Consider the following 25234-nt stretch of genomic DNA (forward strand, 5'->3'; position numbering starts at 1 on the left):
AAGCAAACGGCTAGTGTTTATTTTTAATGGTTACTAGGTACTTAATAACTAATTTGTGGCTTATGCTTTAATGATTGGGTGGTTTTTATGAATGTTTTGGAGCACCCTGGTTTCAGGGTTACTGACCAGTAATATAAAACATGTTTGTCTTGGCAATCTGTACTATTGTGTCGAACTAAGTTTGATTTAGTAAAAGAGCTTAACATTAGCAAAGTAAATGGTCAATTAAATGTGCACCTAATAATTGAATTGTGTGAATGCTTTTGAAGTTGAAACATGTCAGAGAAAATACTCTGTACATAAAAAATAGTCTTGAGTCATTGTTGCAAATAAAATTCAAAATGGACACACTTATATTGCACTTGGGCAGTGTAGCCATGCCAGGTGAACGGCTCTCTATGGCAAGGCTGATTAGTTTTAAAAGAACATTTTCCTTTTTATCATTTAGGTTCTTTTAAATACCATTTAAATATATTTTAATTGATAACCATCAACACACAGATAAATGGCACATTCTTAAGTTCCTAAAATAGTTAATCATTTAAAGGTCTTAGGTAAATATCTAGTTCATAGATGACTTTTTTACATGTAAATTATCTGAGTAAAGTTAAAATGTTATGATGTCATCTCTGATTTAAATGTGCTGCTAGAAATGATGCCAGGATGTTCTAGTGAAACAGGCAGGCAGATTGAAGCACTTTTTCCCTTTTATAAGCCACACAAACACACACGGCAAGCTGTTATAAAATTTTAATGTCTGCTAGTAATTTCTACCTTATTTGTGCTCATTTTTGCCTTGGATACATATCATACTATATGTACCTCAGAAGTGGTCATCCATAGGCAGCTAAGCATGTTTGGGCCAGGCCAGTACTTGGATGGGAGACCATCTAGGAAAATCTTGGGTTGCTGCTAAAGAGGTGTTGGTGAGGCCAGCAGGGGATGCTTACCACGTGGTCTTTCTGTGGGTCCCAGTGTCCCAGTGCAGTGATTGGGACACGGTACTGTAAAAGTGGACCTGTCCTTCAGATGAGATGCAAAACTAAGGTCCTGACTCACTGGGGTCATAAAATATCCCTGGGCAGCAGGGTGTATTCTGATGTCCTGGCTAAATTGCCCACCATGGCCTAGTCATTCTGCCCCCCTAATTATCCCATCTCTAATTGGCTATCTCTCTCACCACCTAACAGCTAATGTGTGGTGACTTTATTGGTGCAAAAATGGCTGTCGTTGCATCGTCCATGTGAATGCTAGACATTAGTGGTGGTTGAAGCGGCTCCCCACTCACTGAAGTGCCTTGTGTAGTGTGAAAAACAATATATAAATGTAAATAGTTACTTTTTGACATGAATTAACATTAAAATTACATATATCTTTGTTTGGAAAAAAGATTCAGATATCATTTTTGATGATCTAAAATGTAATTTTAATCAGTAACATGATCTGTGTGTGTGTGTGTGTGTGTATAGAGATATACATCCATCCATTATCCAACCCACTATGTCCTAACTACAGGGTCACAGGGGTCTGCTGGAGCCAATCCCAGCCAACACAGGGCGCAAGGCAGGAAACAAACCCCGGGCAGGGCGCCAGCCCACTGCAGTAGATATATACAATGTAATATAATATGTATGTATGTGTGTTGTATATACAGATTTAGAAAATATTCAGACCATTTTTTACATATTGCAGCATCATGCAAAAATCATTTAAATTAATTTTTTCCATTGCATCAAACAACACTCGATACCCCAGAATGGCAAACTGAAACAGGATTTTTGCAAATTTAATTGAAAAGAAGAAACTGAAACTATCACATTGACAAAAGTATTCAGACCCTGTACATAGTTAAAGCCCCTTTGGCAGCAATTACAGCCTGGAGTCTTCTTTGGTATGACATGATAAGCTTTTTACATCTGGATTTGGGAATTTTCTGCCATTCTTTTCTGCACATGCTTTCAGACTGTCAGGTTGGAAGAAGACAGTCTGTGGACAGCTATTTTCATGTCCCTCTAGAGATGTTCAGCTGGGTTCAAGTCTGAGCTTTGTGCTTAGGGACATAGTCCTGTTGCAAGGTTTCGGGTCAGACTGAGGTTCAGAGGGCTCTGCAGCTGGTTTTCAGTAAGCATATCTCTGAAATTTACTCTATTCAACTTTCCCTCAATTTTCTCTTGTCTGCCAGTCCCTGCCGCTGAAAAACAGCCTCACAGTATTATGCTGCCACCCATCATGCTTCACTATTGGAATGGTATTGCACAAGTGACGAGCGGTTCCTTGTTTCTTTTAGACATGATAGTAAATTTGGCTTCTTCATACCAGAGAATCTTGTTTCTAACAGAGTCCTTAAGATTCCCTTTTTTTCAAACTCTCAGTGGGCTCTTACTTGTCTTTTACTTGGGAGAGGGTTCTGTGTGGCCACCCTGCCATAAACTCCAGATCAGTGGAGAGCTGTGGTGATTGATGTCTTTCAGAACGTTTTTCTCATCTCCACACAGGTTCTCTAGAGCTCAGCCAGATTGACCATCAAGTTCCTGGTCAAATCTCTTCTCCCATGATTGCTCAGTTTGGCTGGGAGGTCAGCTCTAGAAGAGTCATAATTGTTTCCAACTTATTTCATTTAAAAGTTATGGAGTTCACTGTGCTCTTGGAAACCTTGACACAATCCCGTCTTTAAGCTTTTCAGGCAATTCCTTTGATTTTGTGTCTTTTTGTGGGTTTTTGATCTGATTCGTGTTGTCAGCTGTGGTACTTTCCTTATCATGTTGAATCAATTGAATTGGCCACAGATTGTCTCCAAACAAGGTGTAGAAACATCTCAATGATGATCCATATAATGGGATGTACTTGAACGAAACTTTCAGTATCATTGCAAAGGGTGTAACTACTTGTGTCAATGTGATACTTGTGAATTTCCCCTTGGGATTAAATAAAGTATCTATCTATCTATCTATCTATCTACTTCAGCTATTTATTTTTAGAAAATTTGCAAAAATTTCTAAAACCCTGTTTTAAACTTTGTCAATCTGAAATGTTGAAGGTTGCTTGATTAGGGTAAAGGATTTTAGTGTAAGGATTCATCATAAAAAAACATGATTAAAGTGAAGAGGACTGAATGCTTTGTGTGTGTATATATATATATATATATATATATATATATATATATATATATATATATACATTCAGTGCATCCGGAAAGTATTCACAGCACATCACTTTTTCCACATTTTGTTATGTTACAGCCTTATTCAAAAATGGATTAAATTCATTTTTTTCCTCGGAATTCTGCACACAACACCCCATAATGACAACATGAAAAAAGTTTACTTGAGGTTTTTGCAAATTTATTAAAAATAAAAAAACTGAGAAATCACATGTACAGAAGTATTCACAGCCTTTGCTCAATACTTTGTCGATGCACCTTTGGCAGCAATTACAGCCTCAAGTCTTGTTGAATATGATGCCACAAGCTTGGCACACCTATCCTTGGCCAGTTTCGCCCATTCCTCTTTGCAGCACCTCTCAAGCTCCATCAGGTTGGATGGGAAGCGTCGGTGCACAGCCATTTTAAGATCTCTCCAGAGATGTTCAATCGGATTGAAGTCTGGGCTCTGGCTGGGCCACTCAAGGACATTCACAGAGTTGTCCTGAAGCCACTCCTTTGATATCTTGGCTGTGTGCTTAGGGTCATTGTCCTGCTGAAAGATAAACTGTCGCCCCAGTCTGAGGTCAAGAGTGCTCTGGAGCAGGTTTTCATCCAGGATGTCTCTGTCCATTGCTGCAGTCATCTTTCCCTTTATCCTGACTAGTCTCCCAGTTCCTGCCGCTGAAAAACATCCCCACAGCATGATGCTGCCACCACCATGCTTCACTGTAGGGATGGTGCCAGGTTTTCTCCAAACGTGATGCCTGGCATTCACGCCAAAGAGTTCAATCTTTGTCTCATCAGACCACAGAATTTTCTTTCTCATTGTCTGAGAGTCCTTCAGGTGCCATTTGGCAAACTCCAGGCGGGTTGCCATGTGCCTTTTACTAAGGAGTGTCTTCCGTTTGGCCACCCTGCCATACAGGCCTGATTGGTGGATTGCTGCAGAGATGGTTGTCCTTCTGGAAGGTTCTCCTCTCTCCACAGAGGACCTCTGGAGCTCTGACAGAGTGACCATCGGATTCTTGGTCACCTCCCTGACTAAGGCCATTCTCCCCCGATCGCTCAGTTTAGATGGCCGGCCAGCTCTAGGAAGAGTTCTGGTGGTTTTGAACTTCTTCCACTTACGGATGATGGAGGCCACTGTGCTCATTGGGACCTTCAAAGCAGCAGAAATTTTTCTGTAACCTTCCCCAGATTTGTGCCTTGGGACAATCCGGTCTCGGAGGTCTACAGACAATTCCTTTGACTTCATGCTTGGTTTGTGCTCTGACATGAACTGTCAACTGTGGGACCTTATATAGACAGGTGTGTGCCTTTCCAAATCATGTCCAGTCAACTGAATTTACCACAGGTGGACTCCAATTAAGCTGCAGAAACATCTCAAGGATGATCAGGGGAAACAGGATGCACCTGAGCTCAATTTTGAGCTTCATGGCAAAGGCTGTGAATACTTATGTACATGTGGTGTCTCAATTTTTTTATTTTTAATAAATTTGCAAAAATCTCAAGTAAACTTTTTTCACGTTGTCATTATGGGGTGTTGTGTGTAGAATTCTGAGGAAAAAAATGAATTTAATCCATTTTGGAATAAGGCTGTAACATAACAAAATGTGGAAAAAGTGATGCGCTGTGAAAACTTTCCGGATGCACTGTCGCATGTCGTTGTTTTAACAGCTGGGAGCTACGGTGGGGAGCACATGATGCGTGTCTGCCAAACAACTGTTTGGTTAGATGTCTGTGGACTTGTTTTAAATGATGGCTCACTGACTTATCTCGCGTGACGTTGTAAAAACAATAACTGTCCTTTATTTCCGGCCCTGGGCATGGTTAAATCTCTTTCTTGGATGATGTATAACGCTGCTCCCATTGGGGGCGAGGTGGGTGTGGGGCAGCTGCTGTCGCGTCGTGTCTTGCAAGAATCTCATGTTCTATATCCCCGTGAAACGCTCCGTGGCCATTCTCTTTCGTCTCGTGGGTCTTTTATTTGTCTTCCGTGATGATCACGTAACGTCTCCTAGTCATTCCATCCCACAGGATTTTCTTTCATAATAGAGAGACTACATGCTGTTACTAATGCAATTAAAGTACTTTTAAATATATTTATTAACATTTACTCAGGCCCTTGTTTTTTGGAAAGAAAAAACACTTTTAGGGAAAGTTTTAATCTTCAAATTAGACACAGTAGTATTAAGACTGTTTAACATTCTTATTTATGTATATTCGTTGTACTGTACCCTTCGTTTTAGTTAGCAGAAAAACAAAACGGACACAACTCGTGACAAAATACTCTGACGGTTATGCTTCACAATTATGAGTCCTCCATTATGCTAACAACGTGCTTTACGTTTCATAAGTGTTAATGAGTGATAAACGGTAAAATATTTTACTCAACTAAGTGTTCAGTAAATTCCCTTCAACATAATCCTGCTAGAAGCAGAGTTACCTGAATAACGTCTCGTGCATCCTTGAAAACTTCCTGCACACTCCCTTATCTGGCACTGATTGCAGCTAAATCGCCAGGCTTCAGACTTGCATCGCCTTGATGTTTTACGTCTTTCTGCTGAACAGCATGTATGCTTTTTAACCGTTTAAATGGGTTGATTGTTTTGGCACTATACTGCTTATTCTTGTCACAAATATTGCATCGGGCTGCTGTATTCTTTTTCCATCTGTAAAAAGTAGCAGCATACAACTAAGCTCTCGGTCTGCCATTGGCGTGCAGTCTGCGCTTGAGCAAGGAGCGTGGGTTTATGGCACTGTTGCGTGACAACGCGTCTGCACGTTTCAGTACCTGAGCGCGGAATGTGTGTTAATACAGTAGTAATCGATATTTTTGAATGGTACTCGATACCAAATGAGTACAGCTTGAGTATCGAAGTATCGATTACTGTGATATCGATCTTCTCATCCCTAGTAGGGTGTACTTATTGAATTTTTCCGCAATATAGCGGGGGATCACTGTATATCACATTTAAAATTGTATTGAAGTCAATAAGGAAAAGCCCCTTCATTATATAACAATACCATACCGTTTTTTCATGGTTTCATCCCAGCCATCATAGTGGACAAGACAGGAACAATCTATTGGCAGAGTGTCAATCCATTGCAGCCATTATATATCCTGAATTCATATTCTGATTAGTTAAGATTATTAATTTTTGCAATCATTCATTATGTTTTCTTAAGAATATTAATTATTGTTAATTATGACTAGGCAAGAAGAAAATACATAAATCACAGCCCCAAAAGGGGAAAAAATGATTCATCCTTTTGTTCTTAATTATTTGTAATTTCCTCCTCCTACAGCTTGAACATGAAAAACCAATTTCCTAGAAACTAAAAAAAGAGAGAACTGCTGTTTACAGCAGACTATGGCAGGGGTTCTCAAACTTTTTCAGTCCTGGGACCCCTTTACAAGCCATACAATATTCGCGGACCCCTGATGCGGCCTGATTTGTCAACCCAAATTATAATAGCATAGCCACAGGCATAAAGTGTAAACTTCTTTTATCTGAAGTCGACTTTATAAAATAAATCATTCTTTGTAGTCATATCATAACAACACTAACTATTGACAGTCAATGATACAGTGTCATACGACAGTCACAGGACTAAAACCTGCTTAGCAAAAACAAAAAATGCAAAACAACTACAACTACAATATTTAGTGCTTAATACTCATACTGCATAACTACAATACAACATTGTTCATTTAATAATAAAGAGTAAGACTATTAATTTTATGGCTCCCTACCAGTGGTAAACGTTTTAATTATTTAATATGTTCAAATGTATTACAAATACAATTACATTAGACTCTAATACTCATAGAAACTAATGAGATGTGTGGGCTTGCTTTTGTCGGCAGAGAAGGTCTATCCTTGGTGAGATTTTTGATAGACACACTCGAATGTCATCTTCCACCTGGAGACGTGATCTAAACTTAGATTTTATCACAGCTAATGCTGAGAACGATGCTTCGCACTGGTAGGTAGTTGCAAATGGGACCAGCACAGTCAGTGCTCTCTCAGCTAAAAGCGTATACTCGTTCCTAACGTTGCACCAAAACGCGGTCAATGTTTGTTCTTGAAATTTAAGTTTGAGACTTCTGTCACTAGACAATTCAGCCAACTGTTCTTCTTCCTTCCCGGTCAAGTTGGTAAGCTGACAACTGAATGGATTTCTGATCCAGCCATAATCTGCAATGTTATCTGTTGGAAAGTACCTGTCAAAGTATTCTTCCATCGCCGACAAATGGTCAAAGATATCTGTTGCCAAGTTATCAATGGCCATATTGTTTTCATTCAGAAATTCAGTTAACAGTTCAAACATATCACAGCTTTTATTTTGTACTCGTGTCTTCCATATTCTCAACTTTTTCTTGAAGGCAGTTATCTTGTCTGTTGTTTTCAACACGCTTGAATCTCTGCCTTGCAGTGATGTGTTAAGTGCATTAAGTTGACAAAAGATATCAGCCAGGTAAGCCAATTTTGCAAGCCATACATTATCTGAAACAAACTTCACCAACTCTTGAGTTTTTGTCCATCAAAAATGATGCCAGTTCACTGCGAAGCTCGAAGACACGTTGAAGTACCTTTCCGCGTGACAACCAGCGAACCTCTGTGTGTAGCAGCAGATGTCGATGATCTGAGCCGCTTTCTTCGCACAGTGCAGCAAACAGTCGTCCGTTCAACGGTCTGCACTTTATCCAATTAACTAGTTTAATGCATGTATTTAGCACTTCACCGAAGGATTCATTTAAATTCTTACTAGCAAGAGCTTCGCGATGAATCATGCAATGTGTGGAAATAATATTCGGAGAAACAGTTCGTACGCGTGCAACAACCCCACTTTTATGACCTGTCATTGCTGCAGCTCCGTCCGTACAAATTCCAATACAGCTGGACCACTCAAGCTTGTTAGCAATGAAGAAATCATTTAGCATTGCAAATAAATCTTCACCTGTCGTTCTAAGTGGCACAGGTTTGCAGAACAGAAAGTCCTCGACCACATCATTGTCAAAGCATTATCTAACGTAGACCAGTAACTGCGCTTGGCCTGCAATATCGGTACTTTCGTCCAACTGTATGGCAAATGTACTGCTTTGTAGGCGCTCAACCAATTGTAATTGGATGTCATTGGACATGTCGCAAATTCGCCTTCTGATGGTATCGTTTGATACTGGTATAGACAGTAATTTTCGGCTGCTTTCTTTTCCTAACATTATCTCGCATATTTCTAAAGCCGCTGGCATAATCAAACTCTCCGCAACCGTGTGTGCTTTTTTGCTCTTAGCTATTCGCATTGCCATAATATACGAAGCCTTAAGAGCTTTTTCATTCACTGTTGTCGCAGTGCTAATAATTTTCTGCTGATTTGCATACACTTCTGCTCGACGTTTGAAGAAATCAACGGGTTTGTCTTTTAGTTCATTATGCTTTGTTACAAGATGGCGCTTCAGTTTAGCAGGTTTCAAACTTTCGTTTGATAACACGTTTAAACAAATGACACATTGTGGCTGATCACTGTTGTCTTTGTACGGTATAAATCCGAATTGTAAATATTCAGGATCATATTTACGTAATTTTGCCTTACGCGGTGCGGACTCTCTTTCGGCATCATGTCTCAGTTCATCGCCACTATTTCCATTACCCCCGTGCTCTTCTTCAGATATCCGCTTACGCTTCAAATATTTATCCATACGTTAGTTGGGCGTACGAAAAACAATTTAACAAGCAAGAATTACCACTGTATAACTTAATAATTAATCATAAACTGTGCCCTGCCTGGGTTTTGTTTCCTGCCTTGCGCCCTGTGTTGGCTGGGATTGGCTCCAGCAGACCCCTGTGATTAGGATATAGCGGGTTGGATAATGGATGGATGTGCACGATTACAGGCTGCGTCTATAATGACGTCATCGTAGAATAGTTCTTAATAGACATATATATACTATACAGTGGACCCTTGACTTACGAACTCAATTCGTTCGCGAGGGCTGGTTGTAACTCAAGTTGGTTGTAAGTCAAGACTATTTTTCCCATAAGAAATAATGGAAATACCCATAATGCGTTCCGAACCTCCCACTGCAACACTTACTTAACCTTTTCATAATAAAAAAAAGGGTTGTATAATGTGCATAATTTACCAAAACACCAATAATTTTTCTAATGTACTAACCAAAAAGTAATAAAAAGTGCCTAGCCTACCAGAAACAACAATTTCATACTGTACTCACCATTTAATTTGACATCTTTGGCCTGCAGGAAGGGAGGAGGATGATAATGAAACTGAAGGCTTTTTAAAGGCTTTCTTTAACTTGCGCTCAGGCATTTGCAATCATTTCAATAGCTTCTTTTGCGTTAATTTTAATCTCCTCCTGCCTACAAGTTATTCTGACGAGAATTTTTCTCAGCATTTCCTTGCGATGATACAAGGAACTGTTTCTGAACTCTTCTGAGACCCACCCACCCACCTCCACTCAATGGGAACGACATTCTGAAGTGCGTGCTGAAGTGCGTCCTGAAGCGCGATTGCCGCGACTGTGGAAGCTTGCTTGTCCATTGCCGGGCAGGGATATCACATGCATATCACCCATCGATATCTTTTCTGTTTGCTTTGGCTGTGAGACTCAGCACAGCTTTAAGCCGGCTGTTGCCCCAGCAACAGATAAACAGTCTTCCATACGGAGTTTGGACTTTGGCATGTCTTCTAGTTGGGGGAGGTCCCAAGAGAGTTTACAAACCTGACATTTTATTGAATGAGTGCCGCATTAATAGGAAATTCCTATTAGGAATGTTTCTGTTTGTTTACAATCGCGCAAGCGGATACACGTGACCGCATTCAGGTCGTAACGCAAGATGTTGGTCGTAAATCAAAATAAAAATTTTGGTCGTAAAGCAAGTTTTTCGCATGTCAAGCCGGTCGTATATCAAGGGTCGACTGTATATAGAATATAAACAGTAGTGAGGGGCGAGTTGATTATTATTCGCATTATCCGATTGGATAAAATGGCGTTTAGCGAAGAAGTTATTAATTGTAAGCAATTTTCACCCTTTCTGCGGACCCACTACGGTCGTCTCAGGGTCCGCGGACCACAGTTTGAGAACCGCTGGACTATGGGATCTGCAGGCTGGGAACACATTTTGAAGAATTAAAAACGAAAATGTAATCATATCGCCCAACTATCTCAGTAATCAGTAACAAAACCACAAGTTTTACTGAACCTTTAATAAACTTAAATTACATGACACAAAAACTGATGTTTCCACATCTAAAAGGAATGTTATGTTTAAACAGTGCCTATGCACTTTATCCAAAGGTTGGATTTAATTATGAGCATCTCTTACTCGATTATGCAAGACTATAAAAAGCATGCCTAATGACTGCATGTTCTTAAACTCTATCTGCAAGTTTTATTTATTGTTAAGTAAGAGTCATTCTGAACTCACTCTGCGCAAAGAGGAGGAGGAGAGGTTGGGACCATACACTGATACAATGCTGTACTGCACCCACCACACAATGAACCACCTCGGGATCCCAAATTAGGACCTGAGTGCAGTGATGCAATGGGTGACACCTCAGCACCACACTAGTTTGAATGGAATGGAACAGTGTGAGGTTTTTTTATGGTGGCTGGAGTGCTAATCCTGTAACCAACCCCCCCCCCCCCCGAGTTTTCCATGCAAGTTGCAAGACGTCCCTGCAGGACTGGATGTAGGGTAACATCATACCCAGGACTGGGCAAATGCAGGTTAAGGGCCTTGTTCAAGGGCCCAACGCAGTGGATGTGCAAAGAACTCTAGTTTAATAATCTAAACAGTCCAGTGCAAAGGCATCTGAGACTTTGATTATTTTTTCATTTCACTCAATATTAGCACTGTTTATTGTGGACACTGACAAACTTGATGCACTTTAAGTGTATATTATTCTACAGCTTTTTTTTTTGACTCAGTTGACCTTAGTTCAGAAAGCAACTGATATCAGGCAGTGAGTCAACAGGATGTGCTGCTGAAACCTTGCAAAAGGGGCAGCATTTATTGAAACAATCATTACTACCAAAACATTGAACTTCTTTGTATTATGCTGCTATATCTCTACAATTTGATGCTATTCAAATTACATAAATAAATCTTGAACTTGAAAATAAAGAGAATATGTACAAAAATAATATAAACTGTTTTGGCCACTTCAAGTTACAGCAGCAGCATTGCAAGTGTGGTGTCTGTCAGCCTAAATGTGCACAAGTTTTGTGAATATTTCTTCTAGCTCTTTCATCAAAAGTCATTAGTACAGTTTAACACACATCTTAAAAATAAAGCCCAAGTGTGGGTTTTGCCAAAGCCGCTCCGATGCCCTTTATCTTATTTCTATGCTAATTCCTGTGCTTTATGATCTGTTTGATTCAGGACAGTGTCAAAGTATAATATCCCAGAAAACAGCTTTTCCTCAGTAATCTAATCATATATAAATAACATCCTTCAGTTTTTTCTCACCTAATGAACTATCAAGTCCCTGAATCCATTGACTTATAGCTTTTCATGATTTCAGAAATGTAAAAATTCTTCCTCTTAATCTAACATTGATCCTCCAAAGATCCTCTCTGGAAATGGATTTACAGAGTGATAACTGCCAACAACATAATCAGTGGATATATAATGCACCAACACCTCTTGCAGACACATTACAAATAATTACATCATAATAATAAGAGAAAAGCCAAGCAAAATGACACCTTTTATTGGCTAACTAGAAAGATTACAATATGCAAGCTTTCGAGGCAACTCAGGCCCCTTCTTCAGGCAAGATGTAATCAATTACATTAATTACATCTTGCCTGAAGAAGGGGCCTGAGTTGCCTCGAAAGCTTGCATATTGTAATCTTTCTAGTTAGCCAATAAAAGGTGTCATTTTGCTTGGCTTTTCTCTACATTCATAATGGCTAACACGGTACAACACCCTAGTACTATCATAATAATAAATAAATCTTCTGGACTGAGGTTTGAGGGCTCCATTGCTATACAAGAACCTCAGTCTCAGTCTACTAGCATTTCCGCCAGACTTGTAATTTTAGTTAATACTTTGATGGATAAAAGGTATCAGTGTAACAAGTATCAACAAAAGATCTATGAAAATATTCATGCCATTATTAGTATAAGGACTTCACAGAATTTTCAATGAAGGGAATGGCATAACAAAAGTACTTGAGGCAGAGGATGAGGCTTGTCAGTCTGAATATTTAAAGATTTCTGACATGCAGATTGCCAAATATTTTTAGCATGCTCACATTAATAACAAACTAGGATTTCTTCTAAATCTGTCAGATTAACAACTACATTGTGACTTCTTTGCCCTGTGCTTTAACTTGGTATTAATGGCAGTACAGCAGAAGGGTTTCTTATCCTCAATGCTTTTTCTGTTGAAAACCACTTTTTTTCACTGCAATGGGTATTAGAATTTGTGACATCAACTCTAAGAAATACCCCAATAATGAAACCTGCTTCGTGTTGGTCCTTCCACTCCAACCTAACACTCGATCTCTCCAACAAGTCATCAAACACAATTTCCCAGTTTTGCAGACTGATCCTTCCACAGGATCCTTTTTTCCAAACCTTCTCTTGACCTCCTTTCGTCAGCCACCTAACCTACATAAATGTCTCGTTTGCAGCTAACTTCACTGAGAAGAACAACATTCCTCACTACACACTTTGAACCATAACAGGAGTGGCTGTGTCACCTCCGATATGTTGCCAACAATACCCTTGTATATGGTCCCTATAGTAAATTCAATCTTGCTAGTCTAAAAATCTTACTGCACTTCTTTGAGGTGGTGTCCAGCTATCTACCTAGGTGGAACAGGCAGATGGCTAGCAGACTGCTTCAAAGAGCACGTTTGAGCTGTTAAGATCATAGATCTCATAAAGGCTACTGTAGAACATTTCACACCCCTGATCATTGCCACGTTGATCTCTGTCTGTGTTTTTTCACAGGGCTTTAAAGACACTTCTCAAAGGAAAAGAGAAGAAGATAAGTTAATTCTCACTCTGGCATCACTTATTTTTCCAGGTCTTAATGAATGACTAACTTTCTAATTTCTCATTTCATCTTCTCTAATGGCAGCTTTTTCTCACCTACTCCCACCTTTTTTTGTTTCATCTGCCCTGGCTTTGTTTCCTCCTTCCCCGCATTTTCATTTACTGCTCTTTCCTTTTCAGTTGCCCACCTGATAAAGTCTTATACATATGAAACGCGTCTTTTACCTTTTTTACTTTTCAGTGTGGTAGAAACCTTTACCCTTTCCCTTTGCAGATGCATGCTGACACAGCCTTATATTGACTCCCTTGTATATCAAATAATAGTAGGTTATCTTGAAGGAATTTCTATATTGTAGAGTCTACAATGTACAATGTACAATGTAGACAATTAACATATTTATAAACATGAGCTTCAAAGTAAAGTTTACATAATGTTTTTCTTTACTTCTGCATGAGATAATTAAAAGTGATGGATTTGGTTGGAATTGTGATATGCAACACAGAGGATCTATGCCGACTAAGAACCTGCAAATGTCTGAGACTGATCAAGAAATAAGAAAATATTAAAAGACTACACAATCATGTAAATGTGTGCTATTTTTTTATTGGTGATTGCTTTTAAACAGTTTTCGCAGTGCTGTAGTAACAGAGGGCGGGCCAGCGCGTTAAAGAGCTCCAGATTTGACTGGCAGGTGAGAGGGGCTGGTGGCTCTGGGCGATGTGATTCGTCAAACAGCGCCACGCCCTATTTGGTTAAATGGATCGCTAGGCGGTAGTGGATTTTTTTCTTTTTCCTTGGCTTATCTGTACAGTACCAACCATGCTGGGAGCACCTCTTTTGCGCTTAGCGACTACATTTCGAGGTCAAATACTGTCAGCCAGGCTGAAGTCGGCTTTAGCAAACGCCAATAAAATACTCGAGGCAGAGCTTCAAAGCATCAAAGGCGCCGGAACGTGGAAGAATGAGCGAATTATAACATCGAAGCAGGGCCCGCACATAACAGTGCAGGGCAGCCGAGAAGGTGAGCCTTCACTTAGTTTCGTTTGATCACTTTTCCTTTCTTTAAGTACTTCGCCAAAAGCAAGATGGGTGTCGACTCCAACTCGATTCACTGCGTAAACGTTTGTGTGATCTATTAAGAATTATGTCAAACAAACACTAGATCCTGACACAATCTCGAAATCGCCACGTTATTTATTAAGTCAGCTATTTTTTTTGTCTTTCATAAAACGTAGCTCTTACGTATTGCGGTTCGTCCACATGTCTTTGGCGACAGCTGAGTGCGTGTCGAGGCAGTACGCGAGCTTGTGGGTCAACCATGAGCGAATGGTAATCATGAGAGGCTGCAGCACGGAGATGCGGATTTTGAAAAAGTTTTAATCAGTGTGCGCCATTAACTTACAGTAGGAGGAGAATGGTATCGGCTTCATATTCCAGAAGCTTCATATTGTCTGCCTCAGCAGTGTCTATGTCGCAGATTATCTGACGGAAGGGGCATTTTGTTTATCTGTTGCACAAGTCGAGACTGACCCAATCGGCTAACGGCTTAGTAAGAAAGTTCAAACGTTTGTATACAGTTTGTTTATATTCTTACCAAGAATGAAAGGAAACGGTGCTTTCTTATTTCTAAAATACAAAATGTACTGAAATCCTGCACTCCCTCTGTTATATACGGAAATGAGGACCTACAACAGGAACATTTTTACACATTAAATGTTAAAAATAAAGGACATTCTTACATGGTCCTTGATGATATTACCTTGGATGTCAGTCCATAGTAATTTTCAGCTTCCGTAACGGCAGTCCGGCAGATGGGTCTTGTCTGGCTCAGCAGGATTATTAGTAGTTAAATTAAATGACCGTTTACAAACCGATGAACGACCAACTGGCAGCAAATTAGTAGCCACGTTCTGCTGTTTAGAGTATAGTGCACACTAATGCATGTTTTACAGTTTTATTACTTATAACCTTGGTTCTGGTTTACTGGTTTGCAATCAAAGCTGGTCCTAACAAACCATTGACACAGATAATAGGAAAGTCTCAACATTTTGTTTCCTCCTGGCAGTTGATGATACTACTATCAGGGGTAGAATCTTACTGGATTTGGCTTGATGGGGTCGTGCAGCCTACACATCACTATTTGAATTGCTGAATCCAGCTCCAGAATTTACCTGTCTGTATGAAATCTGACATTGTGATTCCTCCAGAGGGGCTCTTTAGTGCTCATTATGGTTTAATTAAGGGTTCCTGCATGGAGACCAATAAAACCATAAATTTAGTGACTAGTTTTGTAAATAACATATATTGTAAAGGTCTGGCGGTCTGGCTTGGCTCCATGCTCCCTGTTACATTCAGGAGAAGCTTGAACGTGAACCATCCATGGTTGTGGACCGAAATGAGCTGGGCAAATTAGGACACAAACCTGCAGCAACGGCTTAGTGTAAAAAGTGTCAGTGCTTTTATTGTTAGTAATTCAAAACAAAGTTAAAATGAAATGATTCAAATCCATAAATGAATAAATAATCCAATGAAAATCAGTGGGGGTTAAATAAAATGCAGTAAATAATCCATTAAAATGAGGTTACAAATACCAAGGCAAGAATCCGTTCTAAATCCTAAGTCCCAGGTGCATTTTTTTCTAAAACTGATGTCTCTTCTGCTGACCTCACGCGGGATCCTGCAGACAGAGAAGACGTCCTACCAACAGGCACAGTCAATCTTTTCCCACGGGCTCCTAGCAGGGTGCCATGCCAAGCCTCGCTCCTCCTGCTGACACTCCTCAGTTTTAGACAAATAAGCATCAGGCCACTCCAACTCCCCTACAAAATACTCAACTGAGTGGCCCTCTTCATCCCTCTGAGCATTGGCCTTATGCTCCTACAAGGGACTCTCCACCTGGCTGCCTCCCTCCTCTGCTCTGCACCCTGGCGTTTCCCGATCCTTCTTTCATCTCCATCACCCTCTTTCTTTTCTGTTTTTCTCTTGTTCTTTATTTTTCTGTTTCTTGTTATTTCTCTGACTGTCCCACTCAGCCGTGCAGACTCCTCTTCTTTTCACCTGATTGGACGCAGACGTGACCCTCCACCCACTCTAGGGCATGAATGGAAAACCTGACTGAACTGCTTGCTTTTGCACATGAGTGCGATCATCCTGGCACCACAATCAATTCCGGAGCAGCACCCTCGGTTGCACACCTGTGCCCGTTCTGAGTCTGCATGCTCTAGGGACCTGATTATTTATTTAAAACTTGCACAATGCTATAGATCACTTTTCAACAAAAGGCAAAATTGAACTGTGCCATATTTTGTGGGTTGAACAAGTTTGTATATATTCTGTCACTGTGCAGCTTGGGGTTTGTATTTTTATGCAGTGACTTGTTGATACAGTACTAAATAAAAATGTGAGGTGTTGACAGACTTAAATTAATTTGGAGGGATGACTGTATGCTAGACAATTGTCTGAACTTTCTAGAGGCAGTAACTGAGAAAAGGATGATGGCTAAGCTGACCGGCCATCTTTAAACAATGCAATCGTCAACCAGTAGAACATTACTAACGTAAAATTTGTTCCACCACCCTACTCCAGACAGGGAGCTTTTTTCTCCTGGCTGCCAACTGCTTTTAAAACACATTCTGTGGCTAGTCTGTATTTTTTCTGTCACTTTCATGCTGTATAGGTTTGTGTAAAGTTCACTGTTTTTAACTGTGTCTGTTCAGCTTCTCTTCTGTCCTAGAAGGGAACTATGACATCCTGTGCTTGACCCACGGTTTACCTCACCGCTACCTGATGATCCTGTCTAACATTGGCAGCAAACAGCTATTAACTCTGCAATTATGTAAAGCTGTTAAGTGACTATTGTAGTATATTTATCTAACAGCTAGAGCTAGTCAATACAGTTTGTTAAAATTACAGAAAACTCAAATAGTTAATCACAAAAGTTTTTTTTTTTTTTTTTAACCTTCCGATATTTTTGGATGCCAGTTTTTTCAGTAAGCCCTTATTCTTTTGTTATTTCCTTGTCATCATTTGCTCTACTGCCTTGTGACCCTGTTTTGCTTTTTTAAGTTAAGTAATAGTCTCGGGTGTGAAGTGTTCCCCCTGGGTTAAATGGGGGGGGGGGTTTGGTCACTGTTCATGAAATGTATGCTGATACAAATGAGGATAAATATCACACAGTGCTGTTGATCGCTTAGGTGACCCACCATGACCTATTTGCGCACCCAAAAATTGCAACCTTCAACCCAACAGTGGCAGTTTATGTTACATAATTGGGTCACGAACCAGTGATTGGCAAACGCTATATTAGTGAGTAGACCAGAGTGGTTTAGACAAGAGATAGTTGCCTCTTTAATATGCTGAAATTTTATTAGGAGATAACAAACATTAAGTATATGTAAGTCCTGAGTTTTAATGATTTCAGCATGCATTTTATAAAGACTGATACGATCATTATGGACTACCTGGTATCTTATGATTTCCACATGCCATTTTCTAACCTGGTTAATCCAGAAAAGGGTTGCAGGGGGTGCTAGCATAGGGCACAAGGCAGGAACAAATCTTGGACCAGGTGCCTATTCATCACAGAGAGAACATACACTTGCCTTCACACACCAAACACAATTTCCAAATGTACATACAACAATTAAGAGTTGCCAGTTAAGCTATCCAGCACATCTCTGGGGGCACTGGTGCAAAAAAAAAACAAAAAAAAAACAAACTTGAGTAGCAGAAGGAAAACTCATGCAGCCTTTTTATATGGACATAGCAGGGTATGGGCTTTAGATCAAGGACACTGGATTCTTGAGCAGCACTATCCACTACCCCATCATTGGGATTAATAAAGTATCCTATCTATCTATCTATCTATCTATCTATCTATCTATCTATCTATCTATCTATCTATCTATCTATCTATCTATCTATCTATCTATCTATCTATCTAGCCTGTGCAAAATAAAAACTGCTTAAAATCAGTACTTAACAACATCACAATTTAAACATAATTATAACCATGCTACATGCATTAGTAAAATCTGTGATTATCAGGATTCTTTCATTTATATCTCTCTAATTATATAAAAAAATCCAGGGACAAGACGAGACTTTTTAGCCTGGGACAAGACATGACTTTTTCAGAGAGACCCTTATACATTCCGTGAGACGAGACTTTGTGCCAAGAGATTTAACCACGCCCGGGGCCGGAAATAAAAGACAGAGTAGATGACAAAGTAGAACGTCGTAAAGAGGTTCCAAAACGCTGATGTGATCCACATGCAGAGCAGGTTAAAGATAATGAAAGTACTAAAATTCGAAAGTCTCAAAAAAATGATAGTAAATATTGTATTAGCGCAAACAAACGGAAATTATTACTCAGTGAAATAACGGAACAGTGAAAAGAGATCGAATATATCGTTTGATTTAAACTTTAAGTTGGAGACTTGTAGATCGTCTAATTCGTGTTGCCATCAGGGAAAAGTAGTGTTTCTTCCCAATGAAACAAGATTTGTTATTTGGTAAAAGTGAAATCCACATACGCGAGCGGCAGAGATATGAAGTACCTGGCGCGTAGCGCATGCTGGGGGGTTGGCGAGCAAAGCCCCCTAGTCTTATTTAAAAAAAAAACCAAAAAAACTCATCTACTTTTTTGACAACATGCTTCTCAAATCTAATTTGTCAAGAAGTCAATTTGTTAGGTTTATGAAATTTGCAATTGTGAGATTCATGTTTGCATTTTTACTTTCAATAAACTGGTTGGCTGGTTAACGATACTTATTTAAAAGTGCAATTGTATGCTGTTGCAAATGCAATAGATATTGTATCATTAGAGCACTCTGCCTCATTTTTTAAAGCAGAGCTGAGCTGAACGTTTGTGAAACTTTTGAAACAGTAATTTTATTTTGGAATGAACATATGGAGGAGTCCAACAGCTCTGAGGCTAGGGATCTGCACTGGCAATCAAAAGGTTGCCGGTTCAAATCCAATAAATGCCAAAAAAGACTCTGCTCTGTTGAGCCCTTGAGCAAGGCCCTTAACCTGCAATTGCTGAGCGCTTTGAGTAGTGAGAAAAGCGCTATATAAATGCAAAGAATTATTATTATTATTATTATTACATGTACAGAGATAGCCAATTAGTTTAGAAGTTTTCTTGATTTTTTTTTTCCCGTAACTTTAGTTTCCTCTGCCTGCATGGAATTTCCTTATTTTCATGGTGGAGTGTATTGGATTTCCTCCACTTGCTCCATTTTACTTTCTCCCATATCCTAAAGATACACAGGTTAGGTTAACTGGACCTTTAAATTGTATGTTGTACTGGAATTAGTTAAGTATCTGAAAATGTGCCCTGCAGTAGAGAAGGATGGTTTTTGGCTTGCACCTAATGCTGCTGGGATAGTTGCTGGCTCCGTGTAACCCTTAAACTGGATATAAAATGGATGGATGGCTGAGCAGATAACTATGCAGCCACGTCCATCACTTTCAAAGAATGAACAAGAAGATAGCATTTCCTTAACTGGGTTACATGTGGTGTTTATAAGCCAGTTACCTATTTTACTCTGTTTCTAATACCTCATTCAACTGCGAGACAAAGCAAATTTAAAACAGCAGTAACTCATAGCTTAATTGTCACATCATTGTGCTCTCAAAGCTTGCTGAAGCATGTATTTCTATTTCTGAACTTGTACCATAATGTGAAAGACTAGCAATAATATTGAAAACAGTACTTTGAGGAACTTAAATTTGACTCAGTGATATTTTGTAAACTTGGTCAAATGTGAAATGTTGAACTAAATTGGGCTGTTGAACTTCTGTACTGTAGTTTAAAACCCTTTGGCTTTTATAATCAGAACACTTTTTTGTGTAACAATGTTCTTGTGTCCTCCCTACTCCTGGTTTGTTACTGCTAATCCACTTAGTTCCCATTTAAAGCTGATGGCCCAACCAAAGTAAGTGTATTTGTGTAATTAGAAGAAAAGACAGGACTTTTGTTTGTTTGAGAGGTGAGAGGAATATATAGATTTGCAAAAGCACTTCTAATGAAACTGGTCACTTAGAAGCTTTTTCAGTCGTTGCAGAAGTCAAGGGTGTTACAAAACACAGGGCTTTGTAGCTGAATTTCCCCAAAAGAAAGTCTCTTCCCGTTTTACTACTCTGAAGTTCATGGTTGTGAAACTCCATATCTTGGTTCATTACAAAGTTTTACATGAATCCGCAGTCTTAAAAGGGTGGATGTTTTCTTTTCTTGGAATTTAACAGTTTCTGTCTAAATACATTATATTCCCGTTAGGGCTGTGCGATGTCTTAAAAGTTCACATCATCATTTCAAAACATTGATGACGTATGGTACTATTGCCAGTGCGAGGTGGGGTTGCTTGTTGGGAAGTGATGGAGAGGTGCATGTGGATTACGAAAAATTAGCTGCACTTCCTGCACACTGCATATAATGTCTGCACACATTTAATTTGTACACTTCCTGCTGTGTTTGTAGACGTTTTCACACCTAATTGGTTTGGCACATTTTTTTTTTCTAACTTTGGTGCAATTTCCACAAACGTCTGGTTCATTTAAGTAGCTGTGAACATGCCAGTCTTACCAAAGCAACTGTACTTAGTGTTGGTGCAGTACAAGGTGAACTCTGGAGCAGTTTGCATGCGGTATGAATGTGATCTGACACCAATCTAACAACATGAAATACTGTGCATTATGGGTGAAATTGTCCATGCTAAGCATCTGCTGTCTGTAAAATGGAATCTCATTCACAGCATAATGAGTCAAAGGTTAACACAAAGCATTAAAAACAATAAAAAGGTACAAATGTAACACAGTTTGCCTAAAACAGCTCAACAATATTGCTAGTCAATCTGAGCAAGCCAAGCACTTGTCACCGCTTCTCTTGCATGCAATTAACTCTTGTAGAAATTCACTTGTTATTGGGTTGATTTAGAACACATACAGGGGTGGCAACAAATGAACAGCAGTGTCCTGTGAGATGGATGACCAAGCCCTCTAATCTTGCACTAGGAAAGTGATGTACGCAGGTGAGTTGGGGTGTCTTCTCAATGTGCATACTTTGACATATGTAGTAAACATATGTAACTACAGGGAAATAGATATGGAACATACATTTAAATGAAACTTGCTTGTCCTCAGCAGAGTTGGACTTCTTTTGTACACACCTATTTCAGTTGTGTCCTTTTTGTACCAAATGTAGTAGCACATAATTTTCAGATAGTCTTCCACTTGTTTGATGATAGGTGTTTTACTCGCACAGCTATGTTTGGTAATAAACAAAATAATTAGGGAAAATGCAGCGGTATGCAGACATAATTGTTGTTAACCATCCATGTTTTTTCCCTGGAAAAAATGTTTCTACCCAATTAAAGGAGTTCATGACACAGCCATGGGGTGTTTATTAATAGGTTTAGTTTGCTTGAAAGTTTGCAGTGTGAAATGCAACTGATCCAACTGGAAATTGAAACAAAGCAACAAATCATCCCCTGATTCCGAAACAAAGCAATAGGACTGAGCACAAAAATGCTTTAAGAGTGCTTGACAGCTTTGTTGTGAGGTGCCAGAGATTAAAAAAAAAAAACGTGACAGCTGCAGTTTGGTGCTTTGAGGAAATTTTTGCAAATGTTTGGAATCCATCGATGATTTTTATTTACATTAATGATGTGTCCTGTCAGTCAGTCAGTTGTTAATTTTATAACATTTTTTACTTACTGCAGCACCCGCCATTGCATGTGTAAGTATTACACATTGGAGTGAACTCCACCTGCTTGGAGCTCCAGGGTGGAGGCTCTGGGCTGCAGAGATACATACTTGACTGTTCTGGTGTTTCACTTTCTCTGGACCTCAGTGACACAGCTAAGCCACCAGATGGCACTGTCCTTAAAACTCCATCCATCCATCCATTTTCCAACCCGCTGAATCCAAACACAGGGTCACGGGGGTCTGCTGGAGCCAATCCCAGCCAACACAGGGCACAAGGCAGGAACCAATCCCGGGCAGGGTGCCAACCCACCGCAGGACACACACACAAACACACCCACACACCAAGTGGGATATGTGTGGAAAACTTTGTTGTGAATGGACCAAAGGTGTGAAATATATAAAGAACAAACACACATACTGTACACATTGAGCTTTATTTTTAAGATGGAATGACATTTTGAGAAATTTTGAATTCGTGTGATCAACTACTTTATTTGGAGTGAAAGGGGCATTATAAAGAAGTCATTAATAGGGAATCCATTCCCGGGAATTCGGGAATCCTGCATTTCATTCCCAGGAATCCCGGGCGCCCGGGGATGACACAGTGCCCGGGCATCTCACATGTGAACGGTTTTAGAACGGCTGACACTTATTTTTAATAAAACTACTGCAATATGTTGACACAAATAAAAGACTAACCTTATCTACAAGCAGTTCTTGCTGTCATATAAGTACATGTATCTAGTTAGTTGCAGTAATAAGAGCGTAAAAAGCACAACGTGTGCAGCGTGCGGTCATCCAGGCGAGAGCGCACCTTCATGCAGAGTATGCCAGCCGCTAAGAAAGCACACTCTGCCTCAACTGAAATAGGCGGCACAGTCATCAGATACTGATACACTTGTTCTAAACAACACCTGTGCTTGCCGTTGCTCTGAAACACCACCATTTCAGCTTTTACTGATGCATCCAGTTTCTTGTCATCATTCTGTGATGGCAAGTTTCTTGGCACAGATAATGCGGATGCAACAGACTGATGCATTGCAATTTCAAGTTGCTGTTCAAAGCTGTTGTCTGATGAAGTGCAAACTGCAGCAATGGCGCCACCTTAATTATTTTCAACTATAACTCTGTTATTTCTTGATCGATTTTTACACGCTATATATGTGAGTTTGGCCGTTCCCGTTTTCCCGGGAATTACAGCAGTTTCATTCCCGGGAATGCAGGAATGAAAAATATCCGGGAATCCTTAGTCATTAACATGTCACTAATAGATTGAGCCAGTGATTTCCATAGTCCAGTAGACTTAAAGACCCACTAGTTATTTTGCCTTTGTGTACTTGTGTTTTTAGTAAAAACATGCAATTTCAAAGATGAAGTTCATGTTACTATAAATATGTAACTCATGCAGCTGCTCTCATTTTAGCTTTATCTTCTTTAAAAGGTAGGAGAATGTAAATGCGCTGCTTCCAGTATTATTCTTTGTGTATTAACAATAATAGTTTGCTTTCACCAGTTAAAGCATTATTAAAAGAATGCTGCACTGATTTTTTAATATTTTATTTTGTTACTTATCCATTGCATTTTGTAATGAATGACAAAATGTTTTTAATATCATGGAAAACAAACATCACAGAATTTACGATACATTGGGCTTCAGTGGGGTCTGGTAAGGGTGGGGGCAGAACTGAACAACAGCAAGCAATATTTAAAATGTCATTGATAAAGTTATCTCGAGTAACTCTTTTAGCATGATCCACATGTCAGTTATCCAGTTATACTGTATGTGCATAACATCCAAAAACATGCATTATTTACTAAAATATTGTTAAATACTTCCAGAAAATCAGAGTAGTATACAAGTGTAAAGTGTGTTCAGATGGAATTGAGCTTTTGAATTAAAGATCTGCCTCTCCTCTTTCAGTGGTGAAAAGCCTATGTTCAATACAAAGCACACATACAGTCATATGAAAAAGTTTGGGAACCCCTCTTAATTCTTTGGATTTTTGTTTATCATTGGCTGAGCTTTCAACGTAGCAACTTCCTTTTAATATATGACATGCCTTTTGGAAACAGCAGTATTTCAGCAGTGACATTAAGTTTATTGGATTAACAGAAAATATGCAATATGCATCATAACAAAATTAGACAGGTGCATAAATTTGGGCACCCCAACAGAGATATTCCATCAATACTTAGTTGAGCCATCTTTTTGCAAATATAAGAGCCTTTAGACACCTCCTATAGCCTTTGATGAGTGTCTGGATTCTGGATGGAGGTATTTTTGAACAATCTTCCATACAAAATCTCTCCAGTTCAGTTAAATTTGATGGCTGCCGAGCATGGACATCCTGCTTCAAATCATCCCATAGATTTTCAGTGATATTCAGGTCAGGGGACTGTGACAGCCATTCCAGAACATTGTACTTCTCCCTCTGCATGAATACCTTTGTAGATTTCGAACTGTGTTTTGGGTCATTGTTTTGTTGGAATATCCAACCCCTGCATAACTTGAACTTTGTGACTGATGCTTGAACATTATCCTGAAGAATTTGTTGATATTGGGTTGAATTTATCTGACCCTCGACTTTAACAACGGCTCCAGTCCCTGAACTAGCCACACAGCCCCACAGCATGATGGAACCTCCACCATATTTGACAGTAGGTAGCTGGTGTTTTTCTTGGAATGCGGTGTTCTTCTCAATTTTTGTCTCATCGGTCCAAAGCACTTCGTTCCAAAATGAATCTGGCTTGTCTAAATGAGCAATTTGCATACAACAAGCGACTCTGTTTGTGGCGTGAGTGCAGAAAGGGCTTCTTTCTCATCACCCTGCCATACAGATGTTCTTTGTGCAAATTGCGCTGAATCGTAGAACAATGTACAGATACACCATCTGCAGCAAGATGTTTTTGCAGGTCTTTGGAGGTGATCTGTGGGTTGTCTGTAACCATTCTCACATTCCTGTGCATATGCCGCTCCTGTATTTTTCTTGGCCTGCCAGACCTGGGTTTAACAGCAACTGTGCCTGTGGCCTTCCATTTCCTGATTACATTCCCTACAGTTGAAACTGATAGTTTAAACCTCTGAGATAGCTTTTTGTAGCCTTCCCCTAAACCATGATACTGAACAATCTTTGTTTGCAGATCTTTGGAGAGTTGCTTTGAGGATCCCATGCTGTCACTCTTCAGAGGAGAGTCAAAGGGAAGCACAACTTGCAATTGACCACCTTAAATACCTTTTCTCATGATTGGACACCTGTCTATGAAGTTCAAGGCTTAACGAGCTAATCCAACCAATTTGGTGTTGCAAGTAATCAGTATTGAGCAGTTACATGGATTCAAATCAGCAAA

The 25234-nt window shown here is 39.6% G+C and overlaps 1 protein-coding gene across 1 annotated transcript in view; it reads left to right on the plus strand.

Annotated features, from left to right (window-relative positions):
* The first annotated feature begins 13951 nt into the window (after positions 1-13951).
* Positions 13952-25234, plus strand: part of gcat (glycine C-acetyltransferase) — a 41053-nt gene continuing 29770 nt past the window's right edge. The window contains exon 1 of the mRNA XM_028815584.2: positions 13952-14198. Within this exon, the coding sequence (XP_028671417.2) occupies positions 13997-14198 (202 nt within the window). The 5' untranslated portion in view covers positions 13952-13996. The remainder of the gene's footprint in view (positions 14199-25234) is intronic.

This window comes from Erpetoichthys calabaricus, chromosome 12 (assembly GCF_900747795.2).
Source record: "Erpetoichthys calabaricus chromosome 12, fErpCal1.3, whole genome shotgun sequence".
In the NCBI taxonomy this organism is placed as follows: Eukaryota; Metazoa; Chordata; class Cladistia; order Polypteriformes; family Polypteridae; genus Erpetoichthys; species Erpetoichthys calabaricus.